This window comes from Carettochelys insculpta, chromosome 29 (assembly GCF_033958435.1).
Source record: "Carettochelys insculpta isolate YL-2023 chromosome 29, ASM3395843v1, whole genome shotgun sequence".
In the NCBI taxonomy this organism is placed as follows: domain Eukaryota; kingdom Metazoa; phylum Chordata; order Testudines; family Carettochelyidae; genus Carettochelys; species Carettochelys insculpta.
In genome coordinates, this window is record NC_134165.1 from 11,983,874 (window position 1) to 12,011,156 (window position 27,283).

A 27,283-nucleotide genomic window follows, 5' to 3' on the forward strand; every position below is an offset into this window, starting at 1 on the left:
CGGGGGCTGGGAGCCAGGACTCCTGGGTTCTCTCCTGGGGTCTGGGAGGGGCGTGGTGACTAATGGTTAGAGTGGAGGGCGATGGGGAGCCAGGACTCCTGGGTTCCTTCCTCCCCTCTGATACTGCTGCTGCCATTGCTACTAGGCCACAGTTCCTCCTGCCCGCAGGGCCCCACCCTGTGCCAGCTGTTCAGAGCTCTGTGGTCCCTGGTGAGGTCATAGAGGCAGGTCTCTAGCGCACAAGGCTGCGATGGGAGGTGCCCCGCTGCCTGTGGTGGGTGGCGCAGAAGGTGCCTCGCCCAGCCCAGCCTCTCCAGTCTCGTAGCTCCGAGCTCCCAGGGCTATCGACCCAGCACCGTTTTCACCGCCAGCTTCCCCAGCATCTGTCCCCCACTCTGCGCCCACCATCGCCCGGGGCTCCCTTGTCATGCCCCCCAAACCCAGGCTCCTGATCCCAGCTCTGGTGCCCTGTTCCCCTGGAGTCCAGCTTGTAAATGAGCATCCCCCCAGTCCTGAGGCTGTGAGCTTCCCCACAGCAGTGCCCAGCTGGGACTCCAGCACTGTGAGCTTCCGACCTGAGTACAAATGGGCATCCCCCCGCCTCCAACCCTCCGAGCACAGTCCTTCGGAGGGCCGCCGTACAGCAGCCAGTGGCCTCCTTTGAGCTTCGAGGCAGGAGATGCGGAAGCAGCTGTGGCTGTCACACCTTTGCCTTGGCGTGTCCGCTTCCCCTCAGAGGTGGCTTGCTGCACCCCAGAAGCAGCTGCCTTCTGATAGGAGTCCCAGGCAGCCTGGAGCTTCCAAACTGCAGTGTCCGTGCGAGCCATGACGAGTCCTCCTGCCCCGACGCACGGAGAGCCGAGATGGTAAAACGCTGCTCCCTGGCCCCCCATTATGCAAACGGGGAAACTGAGGCACATAGGGAGGGCAGATGCAGTGAGGGAGAAATAGAAATAGAAATAGAACCAAGGGCCCAAGTTCAGCCTGCCCGGCTCCCCCTGTCCTGGGTCTGGGATCGTCCTTCTGGGGTGCGCAGCAGGGCTTCCGGGGAACAGGCGCATTCCTTCACCCTCAGTCTCTTGGAAAGGATCTTCCACGGGGCCCGTGGTGAAGTGGGAACCCCTGGATCCCCAGGGGGGCCAGGAGCTGGTTGCTGTGAATACGCAGCGGCAGGGATCAGGGTGACCCAGTGGAGTGGTTGTGTGTGGGGGGGTCCCCGATTTGCAGCATCCCCAGGAGCTGGGCAGAGGGCGTGGGGAGGGAGCCCCTGAGTGCAATGAGCCCCTGGATCTCCAGGGGGAACCGGCTGCAACCCAGCCCCAACATACTGGCCTGTCAGTGAACCCCGCCGGGAGTGCGAGGGGGGCAGCCAGTCAGCCGCAGGGGGAGGGGGTAGCTGGCGGCCGCCTGTACCCTGTGGTTTGTTTTCGTTAGTGTTAACTTTCCCGTCTTTCAGGCCTGTTTAAGCCGTAGTGGCTGGAATAGAGATGCCCCCGGGAACACCAGCCCCAGCCCCCCTGGAAGCGCCTGGGCTTCCCTGCCCTCAGGTCCGATCACTTTTAGGGGGGCCCCAAGATCTCCAAGCACCTCAGAAGTGTGAGCTAAGTCAGCCCCCTGCGGGAGGGCTAGCCCAGCTTGGCTGGTGGGGGCTGGGGGGACACACCGTCAGTGAGAAGGCTGGGAGAAGAACCCAGAAGTCCCTGTGATTTTTTTACATCTGTGTGTAGAATAAATTTTGCTCTGTGAAGTGAGGTGCATGGGGATGTGCACCACCAATAGAAACACAGGCTGCTGGCAGTAGGTGCTCAGCTAACCAGCTGGCAGGCACCTGACTCTCTCCCGGGCAGTCGCCCAAGCGCTCAGCTTACAGGGAACACTGGTCGCAGACCTCCTGCTGCTCTAACCACTAGCTCTCACTCCCTTCCAGGACTCCAGTTAGAACCCAGGAGTCCTGACAGCCAGGCCAGCTTTCTCTAGCCACTGGGTCTCAGTACCCACCTGCAGCTGGAGAGAGACTCCATGAATCCTGGGCCTCCTGTTCTAATCCTCTGCTTCTTGTAGCTCTACCCACTGGCACAAGCGTTGCTGCTGGGCACAGCAATCCTGATGTCTCAGCATGGCAGGAGTGGCTCTGCTGCTGCTCAGAGCACCCCAAGGGATAGTGTCCGGGGAAGGCGCTGTTGTTAATATTCTAGCAGCACCCTGAGGTCCTGGCTGAGGGGACCCTGTCGCATTGGGAGCTGCACAGGATGAGAGACAGCCCCGGCCTCCAGGAGCCCATGGTTGAAACGAACCAAGGTGGGAGGGGAAACTGAGGCACGGGGCATGGCCGTAATTTACCGGTCACTGGCAGGAGTCAGGTATAGAACCCAGGGGTCCTGATTCCTGGCCCAGTGCTCTAGCCACTAGACAGCCCTCCCCCAGGCTTCCCACTTGCTGCCCGACGTGGCTGGTTTGTTTCCCCCACCCCCCAAGGTTGTGGGCTGTCGGCACAGCCGGCGCAGAAGCAGCGTATGTGTCTCCTCCGAGTGACCCTAGACGCCCCGCAGGAGCTGGGAGGCTGGAGCAGGGCCTGGCGCTGGCAGTGGGGATGGGGAGGGAGTGACTCCCGGCTCTGAGAGTGCGCTGCGCCCCTTATCTCCATCTCCTCCAGGCTTTATGTTGATGCTTTTCCTCCTCCGCTGGCCAGCTCCTCCACACGTGCTGGCTACTGGTATTAAGGAGACGAGGGAGGGCAGCTGCTAACACGGTCCTCTATCTGCATTGCAGCCATGACTTGCCAGTGCCAAGCGGGCACTCTAGCGCTGCGAGCTTTCCTGCAGCAGTGCCCTGCGAGGTTGTGTGTGCGGCGAGCTTCCCCGCTGCAGTGCTCGGTGCTGCAGGCTTCTCCGCAGCAGTGCCCAGCTGTGACGGGAGTGCTGCGAACTTCCCTGCAGCACTGCCCAGCGGGGACAGCCGTTCTGTACACTTCCCTGCCGATGGCTTCCCTGCAGCAATGTGCTGCCTCTTATGGTATTGCTTTGTGAGTCTGCAGGGAGTAAAAGAGATCCCAGGAGCCCCAGATCCCAGCGCCTGCTCCACCCACTAGGACTTCCTCACTCTGCTTTTCAAGGAGAGCAATTCCCTGCCTGCCCTGGTGCCCAGCATGGCTGAGCTGCTGCGTTGGAATCCCCTCTCCCGTGGGTGGTTGAATGGAGGGGAATCACCCTGCTGCCCACACAGGTTTGCATCACCCTGACCCCCTCGGTGCTGAAACCCCCAGATGGCCCCTCCGCTACAAATCCTCTCCCATGGCTTCCCCCAGCACCTCTCCTCTAGGTGCACTCGGCTGAAGCCCTACCACCCACTGCAGGGTCCCCAGTAAAGCTCAGAGCAGGGAATGGGCCCCCAGGGCAATCAAAGGCTGAATCTGTGAATGCAGAATGGGGACAGGGGGATCCTTGATCCCCCCACTGCCAAATGCCCCATTGCCCAATGTCCTGCCCTGGCTGCTCAGCTTATGCCTCCCCTTCTCCCTGTCAGCTGTGAAGCTAAGCAGCCCTGCCTGTGTTCAGGAGAAGGGAGGGAGACCCTGCCCTAGAACCAGAGCTGGGGGGGGGGGGAGTGATTCATTGTGGGGAGTGGGGGGGGGGGGCTCTGCACGCACCAAAGGGCCTAGTCTCAGTTCTGCATTGTGATGTGAGGGGTTGCAATGCTGCAGGGAGAGAGTGTGGGGCTTGCTGGCCCTGCATAGCCTGCGCTGGCAGCCTGGGTGCTGTGCTGCAAGGAACATGGAGCAGGAGGGTGCTCAGTGGGAACTGCTCTCCCCTTGCAGTCAGTGCTGGCCCCAGCATGGCACTAGGGGGCACTGTGCTGCAGGGAGTGGGGCGGAGGCTCCTTGGGGGTGCTGTGCTGGGGAGCAGGGTCTCACAGGGGCCCTTTGCTGCAGGCAGAGGTCTGGGGGGGGGGTCTCAGGAACGTGAGACATGGTTATTACTGGCTCCCAATTGCCCCCTCCCCACCTCCTGTGCCCTGGGCTGCCCAGCTCCACTGACTGCTGGTGCTGTCATTCCTCTGGTCTCACTACATGGACCTTCACAGCTGGCGCGTTTATGGCATCCCTGGGGCTGGGCTGTGGGAAGAAGCCTTGGGGTGGTTGCTGGCTCCAGAGGGGGCTGCCCCCCCCCCACCTGTGAGCTGGTGCATGCACAAGCGAGAGCCCAGCTCAGACCCACAGCCGCAGCGAGCCTCCCCCACCCCCAGAGGAGCAGCCACAGAGTGCCCAGTACCCCAGCTCCTCCACCTGCGTGGGGGCCCTCACGTTGACCTCCTGCCAAGGATCCTGGTCATTGTGACCCCGTGGTGTTGAGCATCCCTGAAATGCAGCCACCTCTGAGGTGGAGCTTGGTGGCTTCTTTACCCTTGGGGAAGGGGAACCTTAGCCAAACAGAGGCAGCAGCAGTGTTCCCTCTTGACTTTTCCACCCAGGTGCGTAATTAATTTTGTTTTGTGTGCTGAAGCATGTGTGGACACCATCACCAGTAGAAACACAAGGCTGTGGGCCCTGGGGCAGGGAGGCAGCTGGGCTAATCCACAAGCCAGCACCTTAATCTCTCCTGGGCAGCTGCCCAAGGACTCAGCTTAGAGGGAGCACTGCTAAACAGCCCTTTGGGTAGGGTGGCCTAGCAGCATGGGCACAGAGTAAGAAATCATCAAATCGTATGTAACACTGACAGACCCGGGTTGCCGGCCCTAGGAATAGAACCTGCACGTATAGGGTCTAAAGCCCTGCACTCTACCACGTGAACTAAAGGCCAGCTGGCTCTCAGCTGTGGCTGTAGAGCAGAGACTTCACTCACCCCAGATGAGGTCTCAGTGCCTCTGGGTACTACACACAGAATACTAGGACTGGAAGGGACCTTGAGAGGCCATCGAGTCCAGCCCCCTGTCCCAATGGCAGGACCAAGTACTGTCTAAACCATCCCTGATAGACATCTATCTACCCTGTTCTTAAATATCTCCAGCGATGGAGATTCCACAACCTCCTTTGGCAACTTATTCCACTGTTTGACCACCCTGACAGTTAAGAACTTTTTCCTAATGTCCAACCTAAACCTCCCTTGCTGCAGTTTAAGCCCATTGCCTCTTGTTCTATCCTCAGAGGCCAAAAAGAACAAGTTTTCTCCCTCCTCCTTACAACACCCTTTTAGATACCTGAAAACCGCTATCATGTCACCCGAAAATCTTCTCTTTTCCAAACTAAACAAGCCCAGTTCTTTCAACCTTTCTTCATAGGTAACATTCTCTAGACCTTTAATCATTCTTGTCGCTCTTTTCTGGACCCTCTCTAATTTCTCCATATCTTTCTTGAACTGCGGTGCCCAGAACTGGACACAATACTCCAGCTGAGGCCTAACCAGCGCAGAGTAGAGCAGAAGCATGACTTCTCGTGTCTTGTTCACAACACACACTGCAGCTTGGGTGTTGACTCACTGTCTGGCCTGCAATCAGTCCCCTCCCCTGGCACCGTGCCTCAGTTTCCCCCACGGGAGCTGAGAGGGTCAAGCGGTCATGCGCTGGAGTCGGAGTGCCCCTCTGGGGTTTGCCGTGCCTGGGCAGAGTTGCTTGGGTGTTGTGTGAAGGAGCCCTGCAGGGCGAACCTTGTGTGTGGTACCTGCGTAGGTTGGCAATGGCTCAGTTGGGCAGGGCTGTGAGGTTGTGATCTGCCAGAGAAGGTTGGTGGAGATGGAGATTCTTGGCTGTGGATTATAGGGCCAAGGGGAAGCCCAATGGAGGGTCTCCAGCACCACGGGGCTTAGTGTGCGGGCCTGGTGGTGCAGCTCTAAATGAGGGTATGATTGTGAATGAGCGTGATAGTGATCGAGTGACAGGTGTCGGTGAGCGTGTGAAGCATGCGGCGGTGCTGCACGTGGGAGTGACCCCAACTCGTGAATAAACGTGCATGACTGTGGATCGCTGTTTGCCCATCCTGAGGAGGAGAGGGAGGCAGGCCCGGGTGATGTTCCCTGGTTGCTGACAGTGTCGGGTTCCTCTTCCCAGACCTTGAGTGCGTCACTCCCAGCAGCTGGTGTCCTGGTGGGGCACGGCGTGCAGGGCTGGCTGGTGGAAGGCCCTGGCACAGGGCCATGTGGCCAGCGCAGGAAGTAGTCAGAGTACCACAACAGGAAGTGGAAATGCCAGCCTCCCTTCTGCTAGGAATCCAGCCCATTGCAAGCAGGCTCTGCTTCCCGGACCCACCGCAGCTGGTGAGGGGCGGGGTGTCACCTGGGGCTGTCCAGCTGGGGTGGGTGGCAGATGGCAGGATGCACCAAGCCCCAGGGACAGGCCTGGCAAGTCTGGCCTGGCACCTGATTGGGCTGTGGGAGAGATGACATCAGTCCACTCGCACGGTTGCACAAGGCTGCCAGAGTGACTCTGCTTCTCAGAAATGTGCATCTCTGCAGGGGAGGAGGCAGGAGCGCTGGCCCTGGGGGGAGCTCCCCGCTACTCCAGTCCCAGCAGGGGGCGCCGTGGGGCAGGAGCGCTGGCTGTGTGGGGAGCTCCCCGCTACTCCAGCCCCAGCCTGTCCCAGCAGGGAGCGCCGTGGGGCAGGAGCGCTGGCTGTGTGGGGAGCTCCCCGCTACTCCAGCCCCAGCCTGTCCCAGCAGGGGGCGCCGTGGGGCAGGAGCACTGGCCCTTGCGGGGACACTCCCTGCTACGCCAGCCCCAGCCTGTCCCAGCAGGGAGCGCTGTGCAGAGTGGGGCAGGAGCACCAGCTGTGGAGGTCGCCCCCAGCCGCAGGGCTATTGCTAATGGGGCAAAAGTTCATAGCCACTGTGCAGGTACCAGGTTGGTGTGTGTGTATAATATCCTTAAACACAGGTCACTTGGGGGAGGCGTCCTGCCTTCCTGCAGTCCCCGCTTGCCATCTCAGTCCCTGGGGCCTGCTCCTTTCCCTTGCTCTGGGCTGTATCTCGCCGGGAGCTGGACGGCTGGGGGGCGTCAGACACAGGAAGAGAAAAGTTGCTGTGGAGGGAGGGACGTGGGAAGAAAGAGGGTGACAGCACAGCCTGAGCCCTGGGGCAGCTGGGCACGCGGGAGCCGGCCAGCTGCACAACGAGGGGTTCGTTTCAGGCATGGACAGCTCAGCTGGGCTGGGGAGACAGGGGACAAGGGCTGGCCTCAAGCAAGGAAGCCTTGGTGGTTGGGCAGGGGAGGCATACCCCCTCCCAGCGGCATCCCATCCCCGCCATGTGCCCCCTCAGCCGGCCCCTGGAAGTGGTAGGGCAAAGTGACTCTCCACACCCAGGTACATGGTAAAGCCAAGCTACTCCCCGTCCCCCCGCCCTGGGGTGACACTGTGACCCACAAAGCTGACTCTGAAGGTGCTGGCTGCAGATACAATCTGCCCCGCTCACTGCCCTGGAGTGGCCCCCCAGGAGTCCTATGCAGTAGTCCACAGCTGGAGGGCAGCCCAGGGAGACTACAACTCCCAGCATGCACCAGTCCCAGTGGCCTGCCTGGTATGAGGTATTGAACGCTGGGACTTGTAGTGTCTCTGAGGCATCTGCTACCAGCCGCTCTGGGGGCTCCTGGCCAGTTGGCAGAAGGCTGCAGGGGACCCTAGTGATGGCATCTCGCTCGCCTGCCCCATGCCGCATTCCCCACCCCCACCCAGGCTGGCCCCGCACATCTGGTTCTCGTGAAACATTAGAAGGCTAATACTTTTAATTGCCGCAGTTGGCGGGGAGGGGCGTTCTGGTCCTGTGCTGCCTGCAGCGGGCATGGGGGACGGCTTCACACAGGCCCCTGCCCTCCCCCATCTTTGAGTCACCACGGTTGTGGAGGTTCGGGGTCCCAGTTCCTTGGCAGCGGCTGGGTTTGGGGGGAGACGAGCAGAGAGGGATCCGGCGGAGCAGGCTGGCGGGGGGTTGAGCCAAGGCATGTCAACTGGCCTTATGCAGGGGCTGTCGGGGAGGGAGTGGGGACTAGGATCTTTGCTTCCGCAGACACATAAGCTTGACCCCCCCCACCCCAAGAGGCTTTGCACACACTACACACACGCACCGCACATGGGTGCTCATGCCATGCAGCTCAGGCGGGCAAGCACATGCCACGCGTGTCCACATGAGATGCGCAAGCACGTGCGCCTGCGCACAGACATTGTGCATCTCCCTCCCCCCCTTGCACATGCACACGCGCACGCTATGGCTGACAGAAACATCCATGTTTCTGCAGCCCAAACACATGCGCAGCACATGGGCGCAAACGTCCGTATGCCTGTGCGTGCCAGTGCGAGGCAAGCACGTACCACGGGGATGCAAGCACGAAGGCAGTGACACATGTTGAACAGATGGGAGCCTGCAGGGCAGCCCTGGTGTCAGCGCACACCCACGTGGGCACTGGCAGAAGTAGACAGCACCATGACGTGTGCAGCGTGGCACCAAACACACGCAGACACGTGCGTGGTGCTCACACGATCATATCACACCACCAAAGCATGATGGGTGCACCGACACGCAGAGCTCTCACACGTCCACACACAGCCGACACACGCACAGACACCACCCAGAGGTGTCACCATGCGCCACCCTGACGCATCACGTACAGTTTTGCATGCACAGAAGCCCGTATGGAATGCTGCCACGTGCAAAGCCACGTGTACGGCCCGGACACAAGCATGCACACCTAGGCATCACACTTACTCAGGAACACATGCAGCGACAAAATGTGCAGACACACGCATCGCCTTGACAGGCCAGCTGTACCACAAGAATGCACCAATATGAGTGTGCCATGACAGATGCCCCGTGTAACTCACACACACAAGTGCCAAAACAACACAAGTGTGAATTCAGTGAATCATGGAGCAAAAATCTCCCTCAACGTGTTAGGTTAATTAAACCAAGATGGTTCCCACCAGTGCTGGAGCCTCTGGCCTGAGAGCGTCTTGAGCAATTGCATACCCAAGCATGGCCTGTGACATAAGGAGCGTGAATGACAGAAACACACCCAGGCCACGCAGCCATGGGGCAAGATTCTCTGGATTCTCTGCACATTAGTGGCTCCATTCCATGCCCAAAAGCCCAACTGGGGTGAGCCTGAAGGAGCCTATCACAGTCGTGGGCGGGGGTCCTTCTGCATCCCCCTCCCCAAAATTAGCTGGCACAGGACCCCTGACGTGGGGCTGTTTGGAGAGTTTGAGCGGGTGAGTTCTGCGCCTAGGGAGTGAGGGAATGTCTGTGAGGCTTAATAGAGTCTGTGTGAGCCTGGGAGGGGAGCGGGGGCCTGCACCTCCGCGCTCAGGCCTTCCACAGAGCCGGGGTTTGTGCCGAGCAGCTTCTGGTTTTAATTACCGGGCAGGCGGGTCAGGCTAATTGGGACCTTTTGGATTTCAGCAAATGCATTCGAAAGGGAAAGAGGAAAGAAAAACCCTTTTGGGGCCTGCCGAGCATGTCAGCCCCGACGTGGCATGCCCCACCCAGCAGCCCGCTGCAGGACAGATCACTATGCGCGTGTACCTGTCGCGCTCCCCCCAACGTGTGTGCGCGCACACACATAACCCCTGTCCCGCCATGATGTGTGCGTTATTTTATACCTCATTTGCCAGGTCAGGGCGCATTGTGGATTTAAGGCTGGGCGGGGAGAGGGGAAGGGGCAGTATTCAGACATACCCTGCTACCAGCCAGAGTTGTGGGTGCTCTGCTGGGGTGAGCTGATGTGGGGAGTACAGGAGATTCTGCCCCCTCATGAGATCTGGGGGAGGGGAGTTGATGCTGGGGGGGGGAAGTTTGGAGGGCCTGGTGGGGGGTACCTGATCCCAGATCTAGCAGTTTTTTCCTGCTCAAAGGGCAGATCGATGCTCCCTTTGCTGTCCTTACAGATGTTCACCCCCTGGCAGGAGACATTGGGCTCTGGGCCCCACTTCTGTCTCAGTGGCCAGCTCCCAGGGCGGGTCCGTCTCTCACTGATGGTTTATTTTTTCCAGGCAACTGTAAATTGCTGAAGCCGCCTGCTCGTGGGGCTTGAGAAGCCACGTGGCTGCCCCTCCGGAGGCACACAGCCACCCCCCCAGCCCCGTGAATCCCCCTTCCCCTCTTTGCAGGAAGCGGGGGGAGTGTGATTTCTGAAGGGGTTGGAGGGGGTGGCAGAGCACAGGGCAGGACAGGACGATGAGTTGCCCGTGGTGGGGTGTGGGGGTGATGGGGAGATGAGGGGGCAGCAGGACTGGGGGGCAGCAGGGGCCGTGGGGCATAGCCATGACTTTCCCTTCGCTGAAAGCCGCCTTTCAACCCGGCTCCGCCAACATAGCCTCCCCCGCCAGCCCCCAGGGACCCGGGGCCTCAGGCTCTAAGACTGGCGCTCCCCAGCCCTGCCTCCGAGCTGGCCCCTCCAGATGGGAGAAGTGGCTGGGCCAGGGGTGTGCGTGGCCCCATCCTAGGTTGGGGGGCAGCAGTGCAGAGGCCCCGGGGGCTCGGCAGAAGCAGGCGGGGGCCCCCCCTGTGTCCTGGCGGCTCCTTGTCGGAGCTGCGCGGCACGCTGCAGGCAGGGAAGGGAAGGGTTGACATGGAGCTGGGTCAGTTGAAGGTTACAGTACCCAAAGGGGGTTCTCGGAGAGTTCAAGCGGAGCTCGCTGCTCTGCCTCTGCGCTGGAAGGAAAGGGAGGGGAGCTGCTGGGGGGGCAGGCTGGCCCAGCCAGCAAGTGAGCCGGGAGCCAGGCTGGCCCAGCCAGCCAAGGGGGAAGCTGGGGGGGAGGCCAGCCAGGGAGGGGGAACCTGGAGGGAGGAGGGGCTAGCTAAGCCTGCAGAGAGGGGCCTGCCGGAACCGGCCAGCCCAGCCAGCTTGGGGGGAGATGTGGGGGGGGAGCCCAGCCAGTGGGGAGGTGGCTGATGGAGGGCAGCCTGGTCAGTAAGGGGGGAAGCTGTGGAGGGGAGGACAGCCCAACCAGGGGGGCAGAGGGGGGCAGGCCAGCAGTGGGGGAAGGGGGGGAGGGCAGACCAGCCAGTGGGGGGACAGAGGAGGGGAGGGGACCTCCCCAGCTCGTGGAGCAAGAGGCCTGGGGGGAGCTGGGATGGGCACCAGGTGGCAGAGCATGGGAGCTGGTGAGAGCCAGGCGGCCCCCCAAGGAGTGGGGGGCAGGGGGAATCGGAGGCTCCAGGCCAGCCCAGGCAGTAGCTATGGGCAGGGGGGCGGGGGCAGCCTGCCCAGCTAACAGAGGGGAGAGGCCAGCTCTGCCCAGGCAGCCAGGATGGGAAGCTGGGCATGGGGGCAGTGGCAGACTGGGAGCGTGGGGGGAAGCTGGTCCAACCAGGCAGCCGAGGAAGCCTGGGCCAGCCCAGGAAGCCGGGGGGGAGGCTGACTCCAGGCTGCCGGAGGGAGGGGCCAGGCTTGGCCTGGCTTAGGCCGGGGAGAGGACAGGCTAGGCCGAGCCAGGCAGCAGGGGTGGGTGTGGGGAGGCCAAGCCAGGCCAGGCAGCAGAGGTGGGGAAGGCCAGCAAAGGGGGAGGCTGAGCCGAGCCAGGCCAGGCACTGGGGGGGGAGGGGGGGAAGGCGTATCTTATTTTTACTGAGAGGCATCTGAGATTGAAAGGAAATGGAGATTTTCAAGCCACAGGAATGCATCACTGCGCCCTACCCGAGGGTGGGGGCGGGAAGGGATGCGCAGGCAGCTGGGTTGTGTGTTGGGGGGGTAGGCTGGCACAAGGGGGAGCTGTACATGCGCCTAAGGGGTCAAGGCTTTGCCACCTCCAGCCCCTGCTGCCCAGGGGCTGCGGGGGGCTGCGTCCAACAGCAACACAAACCCGGTGTGTGTGGGTATGTGCCTGGGTGAGCGCGTGTGCATGACAAGTGTGAGCGATGGTGAGTGCATGTGAGGCTGGGTGTGCACGACAGTGAGGCTGGGTGTGCGAGACAGACCGTGCAGAGACGGAACGCCTGACACAGTGTGCGTGACACTGAGACCCCATTGTCTGTGACACTGCGCGCGTGTGTGAAGCTGCGCGAGGCAGTGAGACTGTGTGCGTGTGTGACACTGAGAAACTGGGTGTGTCAGATTGCGTGAAACATAGAATGTGTGCGTGTGAGCCTGGGCGCACACCTGACCCTGTGACACTGAAACTGTGCGCGATGCACGCTGAGGCTGTGGGTGACGCTCCAGGGGCGCGCATGGCACTAGGGCAGACTGCGTGTGACACCGCAGAACGCTGTGTGTGTAACTGGGCATGCCATGGGTTGTGAGACTGCTTATCAACGGGTGATTAAGGCGGGACGCTGCGTGGCTGCATGTGACATTTTTGTGTGAGAGACCTTGGAGGCCTGGTGGAACGGAAAGAATGATTGTGTGTGTGTGAGAGAGAGAGACTGTGTACGGACGGGGGTTGCCAGTGTGTGTTTGCTGTGATTGTGCACGTGGGTGTGCCCGAAAGCCCGCGTGTGGGTGGGTGGGCGGGCGTGGCCTGCCGCTTGTAGCCACGCCCCTCGGCCCCGAGCCCCACCCCCAGCGCCGAGGCGTTTGCTTTTCCAATAGGTACCCGGCCCGCACTCGGCGCTGGGCAGAGCCGGGCGTTTTGGGGTGGCCCGGTTGGCCCCCGCAGTTGCTGCTTCCCCCCCGCCGGTTATTCTGCGGGACGCAGCAGGGATTTCTCCCGCACCCAGCCGCGGTCCACCCTCGTCCCCTCCGCGATGTACGACTGCGTGGAGGCGTTTGCCGTGGCGCCTCGGCAGCTCTTCGATGTCACCAACCCGGGCTCCTGCATGCTGCGCAAGGCGAGTCTCAGCCCCTGCTTCGGGGCGCTGGACCCCTTCGGCTGGCCCCAGCCGCCCAGCCTGCAATGTAGGTGGGGGAAGGGAGAGGCGGGTGGAGGGTGGTCACGCGTGGGGGGGGGCGCGGTCACGCCTGGGGCTGGGGTTTCCCTGCGCGCGCCCCGGCCCCCTGGTTGAGCGCCCCGGGTGGCGGCGGGGGAGGCTGCTGCCGCTGGCCGGGCGTGCGCACGCGTGGCGGTGGGTAGCCAGTCGAGTGGGGCGGGGAGCCCGCGTGGCGCCCGCAGCCTGGCCACGGCTCTGCGCTTCCCTCGTTTCCTGCTTCGCGGGTTGGCGCCGCTGAGCACCCAAGTTTGGTGCCAAGTGGCGGGTGGGGCGCGGCGTGGTCCCCACCCACGCGAGACCCTGCTCGTGGGGTGGGGGCGCGTGGGCCCGGGCACCCCCCTTTGTCCTTAGCGCCCGAACGCAACACCCCGGGGGAGCGGCACAGGACGGCTGAGGGTGCGCTTGGAAGCCAGTCCTGGGAACGCGGGGATCTGGGGAAGGTGGCGGGGAGCAGGGCCGGACGGGTCGTTTCTTTCGCCCTCCCTAGCCAGAGCCGGGGACTTTTTTTCCCCCCTTTCTTTTACATGTGGAAATTTGGCAGCGATCCACCAGCCGAGCAAACAGGATGAGGGACTGGCGAGGTGGGAGAGGAGCCCCCTGGCCGGCGGTGTGGGGGGCCCGTTGTGGGGTCAACCCCTCACCTGTGCCCCTCCCCCGGGGGCAGGGCCGGGGTGTGGGCCTGCAGGGGCTGGGGAAAGACTCGTCTGTCCCCCGGACGCCTGGGCTGCTCTCAGCCCCCAGGCTGCCTGGCGTTGAGTGGCAGCCAAATCTCTCCGCCTTTGGCAGCCGCCACTACTGTTTACAAGTTGAGGAACAGGCTGTTTTCAGCAGCCGGGTGGAGGGCAGGGAGAACGCCCAGGCGCACCCCTGGGCACCTAGCGGGGCAGAGACGGGCGTAGGGACGGCGTGGGGCGCTCCCCGAGGAAATCGGGGCCCTGCGCAGCTCCCCCCAGATCAAAGGCTTCACTTCAGAGCCGGCCCTGCCCCGCCCTGCCAAGCCAGCGCCCCCCTCCTGGCACCAACGTGGGGCACTTAACTCTTCCTTGGTGGTGGGGGCAAGGGAGGGGGTTGGGGGCTGGTCAGCTTCCCAGCACGCCGCCCCCAGTGTTCCCATCCAGGTGGGCTCTGTTAGGGGAGTCCGATGCCAGGTGCTGTCTGACATCAGAGCCTGGTGCCCTAGAGGGGGATTTTCCTTTCCTACATTTGCTCCCCTCTACACACCCCCTTTGTTCTCCATAGGGCATTGTCCCCCAGGAGAATTTTGCTTGGGCAGGAGGTGGGAAGGTGCAAGGACCTGCTGACCCCACCTCTCCCAGCCTAGGTTCCTGGAGGCCCATCAGCTGCAGGGCCTTTGGTTTTAACTGGGCTCTTTAACCGCAGCTGAACCGGAAGCCACATCTTTTGCCAGCTTGGGCTCTCTGGCTGTCTGCGGATGTGCCCCTGGGGTTCTGGCACAGGGCTGTCCAGATAGCAATCAAGTCTGAGTGCTGGCCCAGCCAGCCTGGAGCACCAGTTCTCTTCTGCCTACCCTGTGCCGTCTGCTTTTGCTGGGCTGTGAGTCCGGGATCGGGGCTGGGCGAACCCTGAACGTGTATGGTCCTGGGGTGGTTTAGACTGGTCCCAGCGAGAGGCCTTAGCTGAAATCTGGCCTGCCCTTGTGTCGGGCGCCTCACAGACCCAGTTCCTACCACCAAGTCTGCCTAGACGGAGGGAAACTGAGGTGAGGGACCTTGCTCCATGTCACACAGCAGCTCAGTGGCCGAGCTGGGAGGAGAACCCAGCCTTGGTGGAGTGAATGGCTCATTGGCGCTGTCTGTGTGTGAGCCCTAAAATGTTCTCATTTGCCTGGGGTCAGCCAAGATCCCTCCTCTCCTTACCCAGCTTCCATGTAGCCAACCTCCAGGGAATTTGGAGAAGTAGCACCAGGATTCTGAGCTGAATTGGCCCTTTGAAGCTGTCAGAGCTCACTCTTCCTCTTCTGAGAAAGCCCACGCCTCTGCCTGTCCCCTTCTCTCTGCCTGGCAACTCCTTTGCCTCAGGGCCTGGCTGCTAATCTTCCCCCAGCGCAGCCTGGCCAGCCAGAGTTGGCCTTCTGCTGTCATCCCCACCTGGGCTTCGGGTGCAGCATTGCAACCCTGCCGGGCCTCCATTCACCTCCCCAAGGGGCACTGTAGGGAGAATCAGGCCTGGGAGAGAGGTTACCCGTGCTATATGAGGGCTGCAAGGTAAACCAGGCTGGCCGGGGTAGGTCTCGCATCACCTGACCCCATTGCAATCAGCAGCAGGGCCTTAGCGACAGCATCAGGGGCAGTTTTCATCCTTGCTTAGCTGACCCAGATGCCCTGAAAGGCAGGGGGCTGCGTGTCACTGGGGGCCGGGCTGCTGCCGTCAAAGGGAGAAGGAGGCCCAAAAGCACTGGCTACTAAGCTTCCGAGCCTGGTAGCCCAGGGCCCCTCCCAGACCGGGAAGCAGTGCTATAGTGATTGAGTGGAGTGAGAGTTTGCGTGGGTGGCTGAGCGTGTCTCCCAGACAGCGAAGGAGAAGGAGCGTGCTTTTGTTTGTGTGTGTTTGCCGTAGCATGCCCGGGGAAGGATGATTCTGTGTGGGTTTGCATGGGTGTGTCTGGGCATGCGGGGGGCAGTTCTGGGTGAGCGCTGCTCTGGACTGGCCTGTGTCTGTGCCTGACGCTCCGGGCATCCGTGGGGGTTTGGTGGGGGCGAGTGTTGGGGGGAGGGGGGGCTGTGTGTGGATGACTCCCTTTGTAAAGTGTCAGGAATGCAGTTACGGAGACAAATGGCTTATATAGCTGCCCAGCTGCAAACATTTTACGGCTGGTTATAAATGGCCTGTTTGAAGCTGTGCGAGGCGAGGGCAGGAATTTCCTCAATTTGAGCAATTTAGACTTTAAAAAAAACCATCCACCACCACCAAACTTCCTGCCCTGGTCCGGCAGCAGCCTGGGAGAACTGGAAGCAGAACCTGGCTGGGCCCAATCACAGCAAGAAGGCCGGGCCATCGGAACCAGGCTAGCCAGGGAGCTGAGTGGGCAGCAACTCCCCAGGAGGCTGGCCTGGGCTTCAGGGCCCTTGTATTAGGTGCTGTTGATCTTGGTGTGGTTGTGCCAGGACCTCAGGGCAGCAGGTTATAGACGTGAGTTTGGGGTTTTCATTCTTCCAGGAGCTTGGGGTGTCTGGAGCTGAGGGTGGATGTGGGAGGTGGGTCCCCTCTAGGTCGGGAGCAGAAAGGCGGCTTCCCTTCACTGGCGTCGCTGCTGTGAGTCCCAGAGCCCACAGAAGGCCACAAGCCCTGGTGTGGGCTGGTGCGCAGCAGCAGAGTCACAGCCCAGATCTGTACAGCCAAGGCCCCCTGTGACCAAAACCACCCTGGCGGCTGGCACTAACCAGGTCAGCACCCCTCCTTCCCATCGGACCCTCTGGGGCGGTCCCTGTTCCTTGGGCAAAGGATTCCCCCACGAGGGCCCCACCCACCAGGAGGCATGGGACAGCATGGACCGGGACCCCCTCCCATCGCCCTCCTCTGGGGGAAGTGGGGGAGGGGCTGATGCCCCTTGGCACAAGGGGTGAGTGTGGGGAGACAGTGGGCCTCTGGCCAGGGCCGTGGGTCAGGTGTCATGCGGCAGAGTGGTTGGAAGAGCTGGGGGGGGGGCGAGGGGCAGGGGATCTATGGGTATGTTGCAGGCTGCAGGGCCGAGCTGGGGTGCAGGCTGGGGGAGGGGAGGCTGCAGGGCCGGGCTAGGGTGCAGGCTGGGGGGCGGGAGGCTGCAGGGCCGGGCTAGGGTGCAGCCTGGGGGGTGGGAGGCTGCAGGGCTGAGCGGGGGTGGGGGAGGCTGGGGGGCAGGAGGCTGCAGGGCCGAGCTGGGGGGGCAGGCTGGGGAGTGGGCAGATCAAAGGTCTGGCAGGCTGAGCTGGGCACAGCTGCCCCCCCCCAGCACAGTGCGTGCATGCCCAGCTCGGCCTGCACAGGCTACAGAGCTGAGCCCACGTGAGCGCAGCAGCTGCCCCTCGTGCGCCGGGCACGTCACGCTGCTGGCTGGGCTCCCCTGCCCACGCCCTGCCTCTGGGGCCTGCTCTCCCGCGGGCATGTGGCGATGACGGGCCGGATGCTATTGGCTGGCCAGGGACCCTGCCCTGGGGTGCCGCATCCCCAGCCTCTCTCTGATTGGCTGCGCAGCAGATGGCGGCGGGCGGGCGGAGGGGGGGGCACCTGCTGCACTGGAAGGAAATGACCCAGCATTATGGGAACAGGCTGGCAGCGGGGCGGGGGAGGGGAGCGCCCTGCGTCAGGTGCCCCATGTGGCTGCGGCCGCCTCTGGGTGCTGGGTCTCCGGCCCCGGCACCCCCTCTGCAGGTGGGGCTGTTACATGCCTGGGGCTCCTCGGTTGTGTCCGGCCGTCTGCCTGTCCCTCTGTCCCACGGACAGCCCTGGCGAGTGCCCTGGGATCTCCCCCGGGGGGCTGAGGATTTAGGGCCATGGGCGGGGTGGTTCCATCCGCCCCTTCCCCAAGTAACCCCCGGCTCCGGGGGTGGGAGGTGGAGGGGGTTGTGGGTAGTGTACAGAAGCTCCTTGGAGGCATGAAGTTAGGGCTGTAATGTGATTCTCTCCAGGAAGTGACAGGCCCTGTGGCTGGTGGCCTGGGAGGGCCGGTCGTAGCCTTTTGTAAAGCCACCAGCAGGCTCCAGAGCTGATCAGAGGCTGGGAGCTGGGCCCCCTTTTGCCTCTCACTCAGTGCATGAGGAGGAAGGGCTGGGGTGCGGGGGACGGGGGGCAGGAAAGCTGCAGGGCGAGGGTTGCCCTGATCACTGGGTAAGGAAGACATGTACCAGAGCAAACTGGATCCTGGGGCCAATGGAATAGATGTGCAGTGAGGGGTGGACGTGTGGGGCAGGTGGAGGGGTGTGTGTGTGTGTGGGGAGGAGGGAGGAGCAGGCCAGATGTGTGAGGCAGGCAGAGAGAGGGGTGGCTGTGTGGGGGGATGTACGGGGACAGAGGTGGGCAGGGGCGCAAGCTATGCAGCAGAGGGATCTGTGAGGGGATGGAGTTAGGAGAAGTGGAGGGGGACAGACCAGCCGGAGAACGCCTCTCCCCAGGGACCAGCCAGGTGCTGGGTCTGACAGACGTCTTGTCCCCGCTAGGGGCAGGGCAGGGATCCATCCTGCACTGGCTCAGGGGTCCTGCCGCCCTTACTCCAAAGGGTGGTCAGTGACAGCCCGTGGGACTCAGCTGTAGGAGAGGAGTCCGGCACGAGGGATGGCCAGGGCAGGCCAGGGCCTGGGGAACCTGGACCCCAGGGTTCTGTTCCTGGCTGTGCCACTGGCCTTGGGTTAGTCTTCCTGCCTCGGTTTCCCCAGCTATCATTTCTAGACTCTGATCTCTGGAGGCAGGGGCTGGCTCTCACTCTGTCTTTGCAGCATCTGGGGCAAGCAGCCCCCAGTCTCAGAAACACTGAGAGTGGCCGGCTGACCTGCAGGGCCTAGGACAGGGGCCAGACGAGGTCCCCGGAGCTGAGCCTGCGTGGGGCGGGAGGGGTTGAACTGCAATGGGGTGTATGGGACAGGATTGTGCCCTCCCCTTTGCTCGCCACGTAAAGGGAACTGCCAGGAGCACCTTTCTGTCAGCCGGGCTGCTGCTTGGGCGCTTTGATCAGCAGGAGTAACCCTGCCCTTGCTGGAAGAAACAGCTTTTAATTGCTTTCCAAAGGGAGGGGGTCAATACATCTGCATTGTATAGCTGGGGAAACTGAGGCACTGGCTTACTCCAGGTCACACAGCCGAGTTGGGACCAGCATTCCCTGTAAGCTGGGGCGGCCACCCACAGGAGATACTGGTGCCTCTCAGCTGATTAGCGCAGCAGCATGAGTTGCTTTTATTCTGCCCATGGATGGGAAACCTTAGAGGGACCTCGCTTGGGACTAGAACTCAGGGCTTGTGAGTATTAAGCTAGGGCTGTAGTCATTAGGCTAGACTGTCTCTCGTCAGGCTTGGGGCTTAGCCCAGCCTAAACTTCCGCCTGGCTCTGGTTTTGCAACTGTCCACTAGAACCACCACAAACACTCGCCACAGGCTAAGAAATCGGCTTTTCCCATCCGGGCCCAGTGACTGCAGAGGTAGGGAGGCCAGGTCCTGGGTTCCTCCCAAGCTCTGGGGAGAAGTGATGCCTAGTGGATAGAGCAGGTGAATGGGCTTGGGACTCTGGTCCCAACTCTGGGTGCAGCATGAGCTTTGTGATTGCAGCCACGTTCTCTCACTAGCCACCTGATCTGGAGCCAGTCGCTGTGCCTCAGTTTCCTTGTCTAACCAAGCTCTGCTCCACCTCCCTGCGGCTTCTCTAGCACATGTCCGCACAGTGCGTTCTGACCAAAGGGCAAAGGAGCAGTGTTCTGAATCGCTCCGGCCGGTGGCTGCTCGTCACACCTGCTGGCCATGCGGTAGACCCCCGAGCTGGAAGGCAAAGTCCCGCTCCAGGCTTGGACTCCCTGGCCCTGCCCGCCAAGGCTTTAACCTCTGCCAGGATGTTTGAACAGCAACGGGCCCTTTTATCCCTCTGCTGCAGGCGCAGGAGCAATCCAGGGGGCCGGGGTGGGAGGGGAGCGAGGAGGCAGCTCTGCCCGAAAACCTTTGCAGGTGCAGCAGTGTTGGCTGGGGGGAGTGGCGGTGATTTACATTTTGGGGCCAGCCAAAGCCCAGTGGACAGGTGGTTATGCTGATGTCCGAGTGATTTGGCAGCTGTGGCTTAGCAGACTTCCCACTTCTTGTCCCTGGCCAATGCAGTCGGGTTGGCAGAATCCGGGAGTGTAGACACAAACGGATTCAGCGTGTCCCAGAGCAGCTCGTTCCCCCTGCGGAGGGGCATGGTGGTGGGGGTTACTATAGCTGGACAGAGCACATCTACGGACATAGCAGTTCCTGTGCCAGGAAAGCCCTGCGTGGCCTTAGTTTACCTTATTATTCCTCACCTGGCAAATGCATATTTTGCCCTGGGGTAGTCCTACCTTCTGCAGTGGTGGCCTAGCCCAGGCGGGGAGCTAGTGACCAAGAGGCCGGCCTGGTGCTTAAAAATTAGGTCAACCTAGTCTGCGAAAAGGTCCCGCCCTAAATGTCGTGAACCCAATGAGGCAGGAAGCATCCACTTCGAGGAGCTTAAGTGACACCTGTGCTGCAGCGGAGCTGTGGTGCAGGAGCAGTTGTGGTGTAGACGGACCCAGAGAGCGCCCCAGGGTCCCTTCTGTGTACAAAACCCCCTTTGTACCTCTCACAGCAGGGTCCCATCCGGGACTGAGAGATGGAACACGAGTTGTATTGTGGGCCCTGTTATACCTCCTGGGACTGTATCATTCATAAGCACGGAAGAATGACCATAATGGGTTAGACCAATGGCCCCCACCTGGCCATGTCCATACAGGCCAGACCCTGATGCTTCTGAGTGATTGATCCAGACCCTTTTGTCCATCAGGGCTTTCGGGACACCCAGAGGGTGAGCTCAGCTAATTCCCGGACCTCTCCTCCGTCCACTTAGCCAATTTGGCCTTTGCGACATCCCCGGCAATGAGTTCCCCAGGTTAACGATCCGTTGCTGCAGAAGTGTGTCCTTATGCTTGTCTGCAACCTGTTGCCTACTCATTTTATCAGCTGATCTCTGGTTTTTGTGTTACCGAGAGGGCAAATAAACGCTTCCGTCTTTCCTCAGTTCATAGCTTTACAGCCCTCTGTCATGGGGTGAGCAAACTTTTTCCATTGGGCCCCATTTTTTTGTCCCTGCTATCAGCAGCGTCCTGTCAACATGTCTAGTGTTAAGCCAAATGGATGGAAATTTCGGTTCCGTTCATGTGAAGAAAAGCCCCTGTAAGGAAAGCAAAAACGTTATGAATTGGTGTTTAAATGTGAACACGCACCTCAAAACTGCCAGATTTCAACCTTTTTAAGGGGATGGATGAGCCTGAGACCCAACAGACAATCATGTTGCACCCCCATACGAAATTTCACCCCCTATTTTGAACACCCTGTTCTACCACATCCCTCCTCGGTTGTGTGGTTTCTAAGTTTACCTGGCCTCATCCTTTTAACCTCACCCCCAGCCAGATTTGCAAGTTTTCGCTGCACTTTCCCCAGTCTGCAAACTCCTCTTTAGAGAGGGAGTGACCAGCCCTGCATGCAATATTCGAGGAGTGAATGTACCAGGGAGTTATGGGACTTAAACACTTATACTCCCGGTGGAGTGTAGGTCATCTGCAGGTCTCCTCCACTTCACGCTGTCCTGGGACAAAACTTCTAGCTGGCTCCAGGAGCATCCCAGTTGTTGTCCTCCAGTCCCGGTAGATCTTCGCCGTGTTGTCCGAGGTTTTTCTCGTGGGCTCCATGGGAGAGCTTGACGGACTCTGCTGCGGGATGGTTTTCTGAGAGCGTGGCCCAGCCATCCCCGCTTTCTTCTCTTGATTTCAACTTCAAGTGGTTCTTGTCCTGCTCTGTTCCACAGCTCCTCATTTGTGACCAAGGCTTGCAGTTGTATAGTGACCTTATATCTTCTGCCTTATTAGCTATCCCTTTCCTAAGGGCTCCCCGCGCTGTTAGGCTTTCTTAACCGCTGCTGCCTGTGTGAGGGGATATTTTCAGAGAACTGTCCTCTTTCTTCAACAGCAAGGAAGGGTCCTGTGGCACCTTATAGACTAACAGAAAAGTTTTGAGCATGAGCTTTTGTGAGCACAGACTCACTTCATCCGATGCTGGTCTTGGAAATCTACCTGGCCCTGCAGATTTCCAAGACCAGCATCGGATGAAGTGAGTCTGTGCTCACGAAAGCTCATGCTCAAAACTTTTCTGTTAATCTATAAGGTGCCACAGGACCCTTTGTTGCTGTTACAGATCCAGACTAACACGGCTACCCCTCCGATACTCTTTCTTCAAGTGGCAACAGCTAGTTTAATTCAGTTAGGGATCTCTCTCCTCTGCAACAGCTGCTTGTCTAGGGGGGCCAAGGCGGTTGATAAGGAGATGAGAAGGTGCTGACAGCCGCCATAGAAATGCAAAGCGCTGTTATCTGCCGGGGAGGCAGGAGCTGGCAGTTGTGCTGGGCCTGGAAGCCCTAGAAAGAGACGGCTGCTAGGTTTTTGTGGATTCCCTAAGTGTTAGGGGAAATTTCCTTCTGGCTTGGCCACGTGGGAGGTTGCCCTGATAACATCCTCCTGGGATAAGAGCTCTGGCTGCTCCAGTTTAATGCCCTTTTGGACTCTCTTAGGCCTGGTCTCACTTCAAATATTTAAAAACAACATGAAGTCCTGTGGCACCTTATAGACTAACAGATATTTGGGGGCATAAGCTTGCATGGGCCCATGCAAGCTTATGCCCCCAAATATCTGTTAGTCTATAAGGTGCCACAGGACTTCATGTTGTTTCTGAAGATACAGACTAACACAGCGACCTCTCTGATTCTTTAAATATTTAGCTGCACCCAGATATGTTGCGATGTGTGGGGGAAAAAAATCTCCCCTCCCAGCCCTGTGTAGTTGCAGCTAAGGCAACAGGAGAATTCTCTGCCCTGAGCCGTGCAGACCCAGGGAGCTGGATGGCCTCTATTAACGGATGGCCCCGTTCTGGTTCTGTTGATGTTGGGAGCACTTACAGCTGTGCGACAGTGCTGCAGCAGCACTGCCACTGGGCCGCCGTTCGGCTTGTAGTCTAAATACAGCCTTAGCCCAGACTTGGGTTCCTAATAATATTTTCCATCCATGTGTGGAATAAATTTTATGTGCATCAAGGCGCGTGCGGACGTGCACCACTGTTCGAGAAACATGCTGCTGGCTGTGCAGGCTCTGCTAATCGGCTGGGCAGCATTGGACTCTCTCCTGGGTGGCTGCCTATTATGCACTCAGGTTACAGGGAACACTGGCCAAGACTAGGAATAACATTTCTTCGGCTCAGTTTAAATCGCTTCCAAGGTGACCTAGGCTGTACCGGGTGTTAGACTGGGATAACTAGAGTAGTGTCAGTCCCCCCTTTAGTTTTTGTCAGCATAATTTCCCCTGTAGGCAAGCCCTTAACATTGGTTTTCTAATCTATTGAGGGTTAATCGCAGTAAAGATCTCTTAATCTGAGGCCTTGTCTACGCAGGAAAGAGAAATCACCTACAAGGTGGGTCTAGTGATCATAGAATAGTCAACAGCAAGAAGTCCTGTGGCACCTTATAGACTAACAGAGGCATGAGTCGGGGGGTTTCAGAGGAGGGTGTAAATATATGGGCTCATGAAAAGCAGGGAGTCCCAGTCAAGAGAAGGGCGAGAGTTGGCAAGGGGGTCGCCCATCAGCAGCAGTTAATGTGGAGTTGTGAATGTCAAGAGAGGAGAAAGCAGGTCAATTCAGTCAGGAAGGATGTGGCCCATTGTCAGTAGCTAATGTGGGGATGTGAACCTCAAGAAAATCATTGAATCCCAGGGTTGGAAGAGACCTCAGGAGGTCATCAAGTCTAGCCCCCTGCTCAAAGCAGGACCAACCCCAACTAAATCATCCCAGCCAGGGCTTTGGTAGCGATACAGCCCCTGGGACAAGACAGTTACACTGGTCTGGATGCCCCGTCCATCTGGGAATGAGCTATATTGGCTAGATCCATTTGAACTATGGTAATAGTACCTGCCTGCATGTGACAGAGAGAGAGCCGTGTTTGTCTTCTATCAGAACAAAAAAGCAGTCAAGCAGCACTTTGAAGACTAACGAAATAATTTACTAGGTGACGAGCTTTCGTGGGGCAGGCCCACTTCTTCAGATGCCTGCGTGTGTGTGTGTGAACATTAGGGTGTGTGTTTTATACCCGTGTTTTCTCAACCAGGGGTACGTGTACCCTTGGGGGTACACCGTGCTCTTCTGGGGGTACATCAGCTCCTCTGGTATTTGCCTAGTTTCCCACCAGGCTACATAAAACACACCAGTAAAGTCAGCACAATCGAAAAGTGTGTTCAGACAGTGACGTGTTCCTACTGCTTCACTTGCCTGACGCTGAAGTGTAAGGCCAATATTTCGGTTCCAATTCATTTGTGGGATAAGAAGATGGTAGAACGTCGGCAAGTTTTCTGTCGTCTTCTGTGGGATATTTTTTGCAAGTAAGTGGTTAAGTGAGGTGTAGCTTGATGGTGTGCAAAACCGATCTGACTCTTGCAAAGGGGACAATAATCTGGAAAGGTTGAGTGACACTTATTGCAAGACTTCAGATTAGCCCCAGGACCATGTTTCCCAACCGGTGGTATGTGTACCCTTACGGGTATGCAAGAGAAGGGAGCACTTAATCGAAGAAGGTTGCGAAATGCTGGTTTATGTTGCTGTAACTAGGCCGGTTGGTTCAGCCATTAGAATGGCGTTTCTCAAAGTGCGGGGCGCGTACCACTGGTGGAAGGCGAAAGGATTCCAAGGCGTACCCGGCAGAAAATCAATCACTCAGAATCAGGAGACAAGCACTGCGACGGCCCTGGGAGAGGGATACGCCAATAAGGCCGAAGTCCCAAGAGGGGATACGCGAATGTTTGACGCTTGGGAAGCACTGCCCGAGAACACCCTGCTAGGGCCCAAGACTAGGAGTGCCCCAGGGTGAGTGTTGGCAGGTGCTAGACGGGTCAGGTTGGTCATACTGCGGCAGATGTCTTGTGCAGACACAGCCGAAGTCAGGCTCAGTTTGCATCTTGGAATCTGGGGCTGTTTTGTCCTGTAGACCAGAGGGTGGATTGGAAGTTAACGTGACTGCAGTTCTACGGGCTCAGCTGTGCACACTCCCTCTCTCTTCACACACATCTCCCCTCTCCTCCTAGACTTTTCCCCCACTGATGTCAATGGCAGCAGGAACCCTGGGGCTTTCTTTTCATAGCCCAAGGTTGTGTTTGATAAAGAGCAATGAATAGCTGAAGGAAACACGCCCCCTTCCCTCCTGCCAGCCAGTCTGGCAGGATCCTTGGTGCTAGCTGCTCCCTTCTCAGCATGGCGAGGTATAACGTACAGTCAGTCTCCCAACCTACGCCTGGGTATTGCTCCTTAAAATCTCCACACTGCACTGCCTGAGATGAGGGACCTTAATCCAAGGTCACATCCCGGCTTGACTAATCACGCCCATGAGAAGAGATTCTCCTGCTCGGCCCCTCATTAAAACTATCATGCAGCACTGCTGGTAACTTGCCACTGCGCTCCTCCCCAGAGGAAGTTGCGTTGACAGACTGCTTGAGTTTGTAGAGGAGCAGTCGGAGATGGTCCCTGTTTGCTGCCTGGGGGGGTCGGGAGGAGGATGTGTTTTGATCAGTGGGCGTGGTTATGGCTCTTGTCTAATAACAGACACTCACGGAGAGCTTCACTTTAATTGTCTTGTCCTTTGGGGTGCAGTGGTTTGCTGAGGATCGCTGAGAGAGTCAGCGACAAAGCTGGACATAGTGAGTGAAGACATCGGGGTTCCCTGGCTCTGCTCTACCGAGTAAACACACTTCCCTGGATTCAATATCAGAGAGGGAGCCGTGTTAGTCTGTATCTTCGAGAACAACAAGAAGTCCTGTGGCACCTTATAGACTAACAGCTATTTTGGGGCAGAAGCTTTCGTGAGCAAAGACCTGCTTTATCTGACGAAGCGGGTACAAAATAGCTGTTAGTCTATAAGGTGCCACAGGACTTCTTGTATTTCCCGAGATTGACACTGCCCAGATGCGTTCTCCATTGCCACATGCCTCACCCCAATCTAAAAGCAGAACCCAGGAGGCCAGCTTTGGGCTTTACAGGCTAGGCCATGCCAGAGAGCTTTGGTTAGAACCCTGGTTCCTGGCCCTGTGCTCAGCCCACTAGGCTACACTGCCCACCCGAGGCCAGGATTAGAGCGTAGCAGCCAGGACACCACCAATCCAACAGGCAGTGTTCCCTATAAGCTGAGCACTTGGGTGGCTGCCCAGGAGAGATTTGGGTGCTGTCCGGCTGATTAGCTGATCACCCACCGCTGGCAGCCTGTGTTTTTCATTGTGGTACACATCCACACAGGCCTCGGTGCACATAACAAAATTTATTCCACCCATGGATGGAAAAAAAATGAGAAGGCGCCCTGGCAGTGTGGATCCAGTGACTCATCTCTAACTCCAAGTCTGAGCTGGGCTGGCAGCTCTCATCAGCTGCGTGGAAGTAGTGGCTCCCAACAACACCTGTGTGGGTGTGTTCACCCCCCGGAACAAAAACCATCATGGAGCGTCAGATGCTGGCGATGTAGGGGGTTTATAACCCACCTGGGTCTTCCCTTCTCTGCTGAGGTGGGAGGCCAGGGGACCAGCAGGTGCTGTCCTGGCATTGGATTTATTTCCTCCCCTCTCTTCCCACCTGTCGCAGGGCTGTGGGTTGATCTCTGCTAGCCTGGATTCCAGCTGCAGCCACAGGATGGCTGGGGGTCCCAAGCTGTGGCTCTGGGGCTTGTGAGTCACCCTGTTTTGGTGCCTTCCCCCCACCGCAGAACAACCAGATGGAAAAATGTCTTTTCTTTTTCATTCTCTCTTTTTCCCTTTCTTTCTTTGTCTTCCTTTCCCTTCCCACCCTCTCCCACCACGCAGCTGCCACTCCAGGCTGGAAGGAGGCTGTAAAAGGTGATCCAGAGGCCAGGAATTTCATGGCTTAGTTGGTTCTTGATGAAATGGCTGAGCCAGTTCTGCTGAACCTGCTGGGGGGAGCAGGTTATTTTGAGGGTGTTTCCTGCAGCCCCCAGTCCTGGTGGCGGGGGAGAAGTGGGAAGAACAGTGTGTAGCAGAGCTGAGGGTGGTGTTTTGGGGAGCCCGGGGGTGTAGGGAGCAGGATTGGTGTCTGGGTGGTACCATGGCCAGGCTTGGGGATCTCTGTCAGCTCTGATGGCTCGGTGGGGTTGGACAGAGGAGGCTGATCTGAGTTGGTCTGTGAGACCGGCTTGGGGAAAAGAATGGGCCTGGGGGAGGGTGGCTGTGGCTTTGGACCCATCCCTGGGAGGGATCTGGGCACCCCATTCCCTGGGGGTTGCTGGGATCCATGGGGGGTGACATCCTTAGCCATGCTGGAGGGTGACGGGTGCTGACATCCTTCCCAAGGCACCCCTAATCTCAGCCCCAGGGCCTGATCCTGCCTCTGTGAGACCGAGGCAGGGCAGATTCCACCCCGAGGTGCATGGGAGCTGTAATGATCGCTAGAAGCCAGCACTTCCCTGCCTGGCAAGAGGGAGTAACTGGGGGCAGCAAGGCTCTGATCCCTGGGTCGGTGACCCTCTGTTCAGCATCTCAGCCGTGAAGGAGAACCTCGTGGCCAAGGGAGTCAGAGCTCTCCTTACCATGGGGGTCCCCTCCAGCCATTCCAGCACCAGCAGGACATCAGGGGCCCTCACCCGACCCTGTGTGGGCTGTGGCCTGAGGGTGATGGGGCAGGACGGCGCCCGCGGCGCGATCCGGTTCACTTCGGATTTTTCCACTC

At 59.3% G+C, this 27,283-nt stretch overlaps 1 protein-coding gene across 2 annotated transcripts in view; it reads left to right on the forward strand.

Moving 5' to 3' along the window:
- The window catches only part of RARG (retinoic acid receptor gamma), a 57,475-nt gene that overhangs the window by 16,997 nt on the left and 13,195 nt on the right, over nucleotides 1-27,283 (forward strand). Inside the window, exon 1 of one of the 2 annotated variants that reach the window (XM_074979494.1) lies at nucleotides 12,517-12,810. The exons of the other annotated variant lie outside the window; for it this stretch is intronic. Coding sequence (XP_074835595.1) covers nucleotides 12,660-12,810 — 151 coding nt within the window. The 5' untranslated portion in view covers nucleotides 12,517-12,659. Of the gene's footprint in view, nucleotides 1-12,516; nucleotides 12,811-27,283 lie in introns of those variants that run through there. 2 annotated transcript variants of the gene reach the window in all.